This window comes from Penaeus monodon, chromosome 7 (genome assembly GCF_015228065.2).
Source record: "Penaeus monodon isolate SGIC_2016 chromosome 7, NSTDA_Pmon_1, whole genome shotgun sequence".
Taxonomy (NCBI): domain Eukaryota; kingdom Metazoa; phylum Arthropoda; class Malacostraca; order Decapoda; family Penaeidae; genus Penaeus; species Penaeus monodon.
The window spans coordinates 834761-843980 of NC_051392.1; the positions used below are offsets into that span (position 1 = coordinate 834761).

Below are 9220 nucleotides of genomic sequence, written 5' to 3' on the forward strand. Positions count from 1 at the left end.
CTCTGCCTTGCCCTTCCGCTGTCACTCTGCCTTGCCCTTTCAATGTCACCCCCTTTCCCCCCCTTCCGCTGTCATCTGGGGCCTTTCCCTTTCGCTTCACCCTGCCTCACCCTTTTGCTGTCACTCTCCTTTTTGTGTCCCCCCCCCCCCCCCCCCTTTCCGCGTCCCCTGCCTCCCCTTTCGCTGTCACTCCTTGTTTTTTTTGCCCCCCTTCCGCTTCACCCTGCCTCAAACCCTTTTGCTGTCCCCCTCTGCCTTGCCTTTCCTGTCCCCTTTCCCTTTTAATTTTACCCTTCCGCTTTTACTCTCCCCACCCTTCCTCTGTCACTCTGCCTTTCCCTTTCGCTGTCACCCCCCTTCCCCCTTCCCTTTCATTTTCCCCCTTTTCCCCCCTTTTGTCACCCTCCTCCCCTTCCCCCTGTCACTCTGCCTTTTCCCCTTCCCCTGTCCCCCTGCCCCCCCCTTCCGCTGTCCCCTGCCTTCCCTTTCGCTGTACCCTGCCTCACCCTTCCGCTGTCACTCTGCCTTCCCCTTCCCCGTCCCCCCTGCCCACCCTTCCCCTGTCCCTGCCTTGCCCTTTTGCTGTCCCTGCCTCACCCTTCCGCTGTCACTCTGCCTTGCCCTTTCGCTGTCACCCTGCCTCACCCTTTCCCCTGTCACTCTGCCTTCCCCCTTTCCCCTGTCACCCTGCCCCACCCTTCCCCTGTCACTCTGCCTCACCCTTTCGCTGTCACCCTCCCCACCCTTCCGCTGTCATCTGCCTTCCCCTTTCCCCTGTCCCCTGCCTCCCCTTTTTGCTGACCCTGCCTCACCCTTCCGCTGTCACTCTGCCTTGCCCTTTCATGTCACCCGCCTCCCCTTTTCCCCGTCACTCCCCCTCCCTTCCCTTCCCCTGTCACCCTTTCCTTTACCCCTTCCCCGCTGTCACCCCCGCTCACCCTTTCCCCTGTCACTTGCCCTTTCCTTTTTTGCTGTCACCCTGCCCCACCCTTCCGCTGTCCTCTGCCTTTGCCCTTTCAATGTCACCCTGCCTCACCCTTCCGCTGTCCCCTCCCCCCCTTTTCCTTTCCTCGCCTTTTTTCAAACCCCCGCTCACCCTTCCCTGTCACTCGCCTTGCCCTTTTTTTCAACCCCTGCCTCACCCCTTTCCCCTGTCACTCTGCCTTGCCCTTTTTCTGTCCCCTGCCTCACCCTTCCGCGTCACCCCCTTTTTTCCCCCTTTACCCCCTTTCCCCTGTCACTCTGCCTTTTCCCCTTTTGCTGTCACCCTGCCTCACCCCCTTTCCCCTGTCACTCTGCCCCCCCCTTTTTCCTGTCACCCCTCCCCCCTTTTGCTTTCCCCCCCTTTCCGCTGTCCTCTCCCTTCCCCTTCCCCTGTCCCCGCTCACCCTTCCGCTGTCCTCTGCCTTGCCCCTTTCGCTGTCCCCTGCCTCCCCTTCCGCTGTCATTTGCTTCCCTTCGCTGTCACCTGCCCCACCCCCCCGCTGTCACTCTGCCTCACCCTTCCGCTGTCACTCTGCCTTGCCCCTTCGCTGTCACCCCGGCCCCCCACCCTTCCGCGTCACCCTGCCTCACCCTTTCCCCTGCCCCTTGCCCTTCCGCTGTCCCCTCTGCCTTCCCTTCCCCTGTCACCCTGCCTTGCCCCTTTCCCTGTCCTCTGCCTTCCCTTTTTGTCACCCCGCCTCCCCCTTCCGGCCCCGTCCCCCCCCCTGCCTCACCCTTTCCCCTTCACCCTGCCTTCCCTTTTTTTGTCACCCTGCCCCCCCTTCCCCTTCACCCTGCTCCCCCTTTCCGCTGTCACCTGCCCTTTCCCCTTTTAAAGTCACCCTGCCTCACCCCTTTCCCCTGTCACTCGCCCTTTCCCTTTCGCGCACCCCCCGCCTCACCCTTCCGCTGTCACCCCGCCTTGCCCTTTCGCTGTCACCCTGCCTCACCCTTCCGCTGTCACCCCCCCCCCCCTGCTCACCCTTCCGCTGTCCCTCTTTCCCTTTTGCCCTTTCCCCTGTCACCCGGGCCCCACCCCTTTCCCCTGTTTACTCTGCCTTGCCCTTTTCGCTGTCCCCCTGCCTCCCCTTTCCCCTGTCACTCTGCCCCCCTTCCTGTCACCTGCCTTCCCTTTTTGCTGTCACCCCCCCCCCTTCCCCTGTCCCCCTGCCCCACCCTTCCCCTTTACTCTGCTTGCCCTTTGCTGTCCCCTGCCTCACCCTTCCGTGTCCCCTCTGCCTGCCCTTCCCCGTCACCTGCCTTCCCTTTCGCTGTCCCCTGCCCCACCCTTCCGCGTCACTCTGCCTTGCCCCTTTTCCCGTCACCCTGCTCACCCTTCCCTGTCATCTGCCTCCCCTTCGCTGTCACTCGCTACCCTTTTCCGCTGTCCCTGCCTCACCCTTGGCCCCCTGGGTTTTCCCCTCTGCCTGCCCCTTCACCCCCCTTCCGCTGTCAAACCCCGCTCCCTTCCGCTTTACCCCCTTTCCCCGGACCCTCCTCCCCTTCCGCTGTCCCCTGCCCCCGCCCCTTTCCCCTGTCACTCTGCTTTCCCCTTTTGCTGTCACCCCCGCCTCACCCTTTCCCCTGTCACCTGCCTTGCCCTTTCCTGTCACCCCGCCTCCCCCCCTTCCTCTGTCCCCTTCCCGTCACCCCTTCCCCCTGTCACTCTCCCTTTCCTTTTCCCCCTGTCACCCTGCCTCCCCCAGCCGCTGTCACTCTGCCTGGCCCTTTCGCTGTCACCCCCCCTACCCTTCCCCTTCCTCTGCCTTGCCCTTTCTTCCCCCCCGCCTCACCCTTCCCTGACCCTGCCTTCCCTTTTTGTCACCCTGCCTCACCCCTTCCCTGTCACTCTGCCTTCCCTTTTTGCGTCACCCCCGCCTCCCCTTTTCCCTGTCACTCTGCTTTCCCTTATCTGCCCCCCCTTTCCCCTCATCCCTTCCCCCGCTTCACCCTGCCCCACCCTTCCGCGTCACTCTGCCCTTTCCCTTTCGCCCCGTCACCCCCCCGCCCTCCCCCTTTCGCTGTCACCCTGCCTTGCCCCTTTCTGTCACCCTGCCTCCCCTTCCGCTGTCACCTGCCTTTCCTTTTTTTGTCACCCCGCCTCACCCTTCTTACCCTTGGCACCCCTTCCCCCTTCCCTGTCCCTGCCTCACCCTTCCGCTGTTACCCTGCCTTGCCCTTTCAATGTCACCCTCCTCACCCTTCCCCGGGCATCTTGGGCCGGTACCCGGGCTCGGTGCCAAAGGGGGGCCCTCCGGGGCCCCTGCCCCGGGGGGCGTGCACGGGGGGGGCCTCTGTCACCTGCCTCCCCTTTCCCCTGTCACTCTGCCTCACCCTTCCGCTGTCACTCTGCCTTGCCCTTTCCCTTTCTTGCTCTATCTTCCCCTTTTCTGTATCACCCTCCCTTACCCTTCCGTTGTGTCACCCTGCCTTACCCTGTCGCCGCGTCACCCTAACCTCCCCTTTCCCCTTTCCACCCTCCCTTACCCTTTGCCCTTTCCACCCTCCCTTACCCTTTCCCCCTTTCCACGCTACCTTACCCTTTCCCCTCCCACCCTACCTCTCGCCGCGTCACCCTAACCTCCCCTTTCCCCTTTCTACCCTCCCTTACCCTTTCCCCTTTCTACCCTCCCTTACCCTTTCCCCTCCCACCCTACCTCTCGCCGCGTCACCCTAACCTTACGACCTCTGCCCTACCTGCGAAGGACACGAAGGACGCGTGACGAAGGATATGTGACTAATAAGACGCTTATGAGATCGACGTTATTAACAAGAACGGGATGAAGTGCCAGTTCATCTTGTTCGTAGCGGGCACGGAGGGGGAGGAGGGGGGGTGGGGGGAGGATTAGGAAGGGGAAGAAGAAGGGGGAAGGAGAGAGGAAAAGGGAGGGGGAGGATAGGGGAGGATAGGGGAGGGTGGGGAGGATAAGGAGAAGGGAAAATGGAGAGAGAGAGAGAGAGAGAGAGAGAGAGAGAGAGAGAGAGAGAGAGAGAGAGAGAGAGAGAGAGAGAGAGAGAGAGAGAGAGAAGGTTGTGGGTTGGAAGAAGGAAGGTAGAGGAGAAGGAAGGGATAGGAGAAGGTGAAAGAGAGAAAAGGGAGGAGGATGGGGAAGAGAAGAAGGGAAGAGAGAGGGCTGAGGATTGAAAGAGGACAAGGAAGGGGGGGAGGGAAGGGCATGCTAGGGAAGGGTGCATGGGAGAACGAGGAAAGGAAAGAGAAAGTTGAAAGAGGTCAGATATGGGAGAGCAGAGAAAGGGAATTGGAGGAAGGCCAAAAAAATGCCTCCCCAAAAAATAAAGAGAAAGAGAAAGAGAGAGAGAGTAAGCGAGACAAAAAAAAAAAAAAAAAAAAAAAAAACGAAAGAAACAAGGAAAAGAAGAAATAACAAATAACAGATAAGACACACGACGCTGTAATGAACGAAACCCCCTTTTTTCAAGTGGTGAAAAATAAGAAAATGAAAAAAAAAAAAAAAAACGTGAGAAACGAAAAAAAAATCTTAAAAAATCGTAAAAAAAAAAAATATTAACAAAGGCAGGAGTCCAGTGAAAGTAACAGCATAAAAATGATATATGGAACAAGAGCAGACGCCCGTGTCACACAAAAGCAGGTAAGATCCCAGAACGGAGGTGGGTAACGAAGTCCCTTGAATATAACGCGAGGAACTGTTCCTCGGAATTATACATACACACAAATGCGGCATTTGGAAAATATTGCACGAGCATCTGGGAATGTGTTGGTCATATTATGTCATATTATGTTTTTTTTTCCGTAATTTCTGATTATTTTACTATTCTTTCTCTTTCAGGGTCTGTTTGCTAAGAGGGAGGGAGGGAAGGAGAGAGAGAGGGAGGGGGAGAGAGAGAGAGAGAGAGAGAGAGAGAGAGAGAGAGAGAGAGAGAGAGAAGAGAGAGAGAGAGAGAGAGAGAGAAACATGAGAGATAGTTAGAGAGTTAATTTAATAATAATTTAGTTAATTCCATTTGTTAATAGTTATTCTTGTGTTTGGTGTGACAAGTTGCCTGTTTTGCTTCTAAATGACCCCCTGTGTGCAAGGGATGACCGGGGTTACCGTCCACTGGTGGCGTGGGATTTAAGCGAACGCTGCCATTGCGTCACAGTCATATTATGGAGAGAGAGAGAGATAGAGGGAGAGAAAAGAGAGACGAGAGAGAGAGACGAGAGAGACAGAGAGAGAGGAGAGAAGAGAGAGAGAGAGAGAAAAGAGAAGAGAGAGCGAGAGAGAGAGAGAGAGGAAAAGGAGAGAGAAGAGAGAGAGAGAAAAGAAGAGAGGAGGGAGAGAGAGTGAGAGAGAGAGAGAAGGAGAAGAGTGTGAGAGAGAGAGAAGGGAGGAGAGAGAGGGGGAGAAAGAGAGAGAGAGAGGAGAGAGAGAGAGAGAGAGAGGAGAAGAGAGGAGAAAGAGAGAGAGAGGAAGAAGAAAGAGAGAGAGAAAAAAAAAGAGAGGGGAGAGAGAGAGGAGAAGAGAGAGAGAGGGGAGAGACGAGAGAGAGTGAGAGAGAAAGGAGAGAGAAAGGAGAGAGAGAGAAAGAGAGAGAAAAGAGAGAGAGAGGGGAGAGAGAGAGAGAGAGGGGAGAGAGAGGAGAAGAGAGAGAGAATAGAGAGAAGAGAGAGAAGAGAGGAGAAGAGAGAGAGGAGAAGAGAGAGCGAGAGAAAAGAGAGAAGGAGAGGGGATCGAGATAGAGAATGGGAGAGAGAGAGAGAGAGAGATAAGAGAGAGAGAGAGAGCCCAGGCAGGAGAGAGAAGAAAAACCGAAGAGCAAATTGATTAAATCGTCAGGAAAAAAAAGGAAAAAGCGAAAGAGAATTTTACCTTCCTAAGTTAATACATTGGTTGGGTTTTCTAGACTGCTCGTTATGATAACTACCATTGAACTTAACATCGTTACTGTTTTTAGTGGGTGTTGTTCAGGTCAATATTATCGCTATCACCAACATACTTATCATTTTCGTGATGTACGAAGATTGATAACATATTCAACTTTAATATGCATAAGCTTATAATTTGTTTATGATGTGACAAAGCTGCAGTGTGAGCGTCAGATGCACTGTATATAAAATATGTGCATATAAAAAATGGATACAAATGAAACGTGTGTAAATGCGCTAGTTTATGTATAGTATTGGAATAATCTATAAGTTACGCTATGTTCTGTGAAATTTTCTGTCGTTGTCAGTGTGTCTAGAAAGAAAAAAGTATACAGCAATATCAGTTACTATTAGCGATAGAAGGTATACTTACTTATGGATATATGTACTAGACATACATAAACATACACATGCATAAACACACACACACACACACACACACACACACACACACACACACACACACACACACCACACACACACACACACACACACACACACACACACACATACACACACACACACAGATGCTTTTTTCTTGGAATGCAGCTTGGGCAACTTTACAATTGTCTTTTTTAGAATCACATAACTCCTACACATTTTCAAATACATCATCACACTTCCACATTACTTCCCACGGACGTATACACAATGAATACAATACAAACTTGGGGGTCTAATTATACATATATACATTCTTTCTCTAATGAGACGTACACAAAAAGTCATAAAGATCACATACGCATCACCAAACACACACGTATAAAAGCACATACGCATGACCACACACACACGCATCCCATACACACAGATCCTAACAAAAACGAAACACACACGCCAGAGAAATTGGAAGATGAGAACAGTTTCCAAATCCTCCAGGATCTCGGCTTGGGGGTCAATCTGGAGATGAAATCCAAGAGGATTTCGAAACGGTTCTCATCTTCTGTGATCTTTTCTGTGTTGTGTTTATTTGATCAGCCATCTCATCAACGCAGCGAATTGTTTTGCCATTCAACACGTAGATTCTCCGCAATATATGGCCAAATGATCTTGAATATAAACATACACATGCTATTTAGATCACGCGTGATATAGATATACGTCCAAATGATCATTAAATATAAACATACACGTATTAGATCAGGGTCCAGCAGATCCCAAAGCACAACTCAATAACGGTGGCCCTAAATCACCAGGGGGTTCTCAGATGTTAGCTGGCGCCGCGGGACACAGGCCCCAAAGCTGGTTTATTAGGCGTAATGAAATTGAGTGAAACAAAATGGTGAAGTACCGATCATTTCGAAATACGAATTTTATGGGTATTTCGCGAGACTCTTTCATTTAATGTGGAATTCTAGGTATTAACAATAGTGTTGGTATTTTGTGTGGTATCTTTCATTTTGGCGGCAAAAGTACATTCACATTCTTTTTTAACACACACGCCTACATTCTTCGCACAACGCACCTGTGAGCGCGGAAATACACGGATTCAGACACGCAAAATACATAAATCTTTTTACCATTGTATACTCTCATTCTTTGTGACACACATACCTACATATTTTACAAAAACGCACTTGTATTTGCGCATATGAGCTCTTCTAAATCCAGGTACACAAACGCAACATAAATACATTTAATTTCCGATACAGACATACGCACAGAGGTAGTGTACATTCCACACACATTTCTAGGCTCTCCTACCTGTATTTCACACATTAAAGTAGACCTACTGCGAGTGCCCATGAGGAAACAGATGCTTTCCATTTACTGAATGATAGTGCGTTAAAGAGAATGTTTTACGCTGAACCCACAAGAATTTCTGCTGTATTTCTCGAATTAGGTAGCTTACAAGTAAGGGAATTTTATGCGTAATTACGATATTACTTATAAAAAAAATGTTTTGCTTCTATGACTGTAATCTCCCGACTTATACTCTCATCTGGCTACTCTCTCAGATTCCGGGAAATGATGCATTTAGGGCAGCAATGACCTAATGTACCCGCAGGTGGAACATCCTCGTCTCGAAATTTTGAGATTCCTGTGATACCATTCACTGATTTCGGGTCGCGGTTCCTGTGAAGCGGTGTCTCAATCCATCATGTTCGTATTTTTGAGTCGGTGTGTAGCTTCCTTTCGATCCGGACGGTTATCGTTGCTATTGATAACATCAACACGAACATAATCTAATAAAGTGAGTTCTTGTTTGTTGCGGGATGTAAAGAAATAAGGATGTCGCTCTAAACACTAACGAAACACAGTAAGGCTTTCGAACAATTTTCCGAGAGACGTCGGCTGCTGCGCCGTACACCTGCGCAACCCAAGGCAATTTTTAAACTCTTTTTAGTCATTCCAAGAACAAATGCACGCGTATTTATATATAGCTTTAAAACTAATCGCAACAAATAAAATATTTTGTGTCGTATAACCCAAAATTAGCAATCGCAACTCCAAGGAGAATATCGGACAAGGATGCATTTATTAATAAAAGAGGCCCCCCTGCACCGACTCCATGTTCGCTGAGTCTCCGGCTGGCCAAACACCGCGAAGCCTCAGTGAATGAACAGACGCCAGTGAGGAGGAATGCGCGTGTTGTGCTCTTGATATTTTGTCCCAGATCTAGTGCTTCAATTTTCTTTGCTTACATTTAATCGGCGATCACGATGGTGCAGAGTTACCAGTCTCCCGTGAGGGTGTACAAATACCCCTTCGAATTGGTCATGGAGGTGAGTAAGGAGGTTTTTTTTTTTTTTTACACGAATGTGAAATGGTGTACCAAACCGACTTAAGGAAGTTGTACCAAAGATTCTCCTTCTCTCTCTCTCTCTCTCTCTCTCTCTGTCTTTCTCTCCCTTTACGCCCTCTCTCCGGGAACGAACGTGAATAGAAAGAAACAAGAAAGCCCGAAAAAAAAAACTCAACCTACTCCCCAAAAGAAAAAAGAAAGAAAAATATTACAAATAGACCTATGCGTATGGTCAGTGAGTATACTAATATCACTGCTCGTTGTCAAGGAAGCGAGTTGCGTGTCCATTTATTGAGAGGTATGGAAAGGTCGTTAACTTTTTGCCCCGTGGGAGAACTCCGGAAGTAATAGATTTTGGACGGGGGGCCTTAGAACCACAACAGGAAGTACACGTTGTGTGGATTTGTAAATAGATTTCATTTTCCCCGACTTCGAATTTCGGAAAAGTGTAAAATTCAGTCGAAAAACGGTCGAGGACCTTAAATCGGCCGAAGAGATTCTAGTAATTTTAGACAAAGCATTAACACAGAGAAGAATATTTGGTGAACTGCATCTAAGTTTTTTTTAACGTTTATTTACACGGCCAACTTTTTATGGACAGA

General features: G+C 50.2%; 1 protein-coding gene across 1 annotated transcript in view; it reads left to right on the forward strand.

Annotated features, from left to right (window-relative positions):
• Nucleotides 1-8410: 8410 nt before the first annotated feature.
• Nucleotides 8411-9220, forward strand: part of LOC119574938 (SEC14-like protein 1) — a 76644-nt gene continuing 75834 nt past the window's right edge. Inside the window, 1 exon segment of the mRNA XM_037922226.1 lies at nucleotides 8411-8598. Within this exon segment, the coding sequence (XP_037778154.1) occupies nucleotides 8536-8598 (63 nt within the window). The 5' untranslated portion in view covers nucleotides 8411-8535.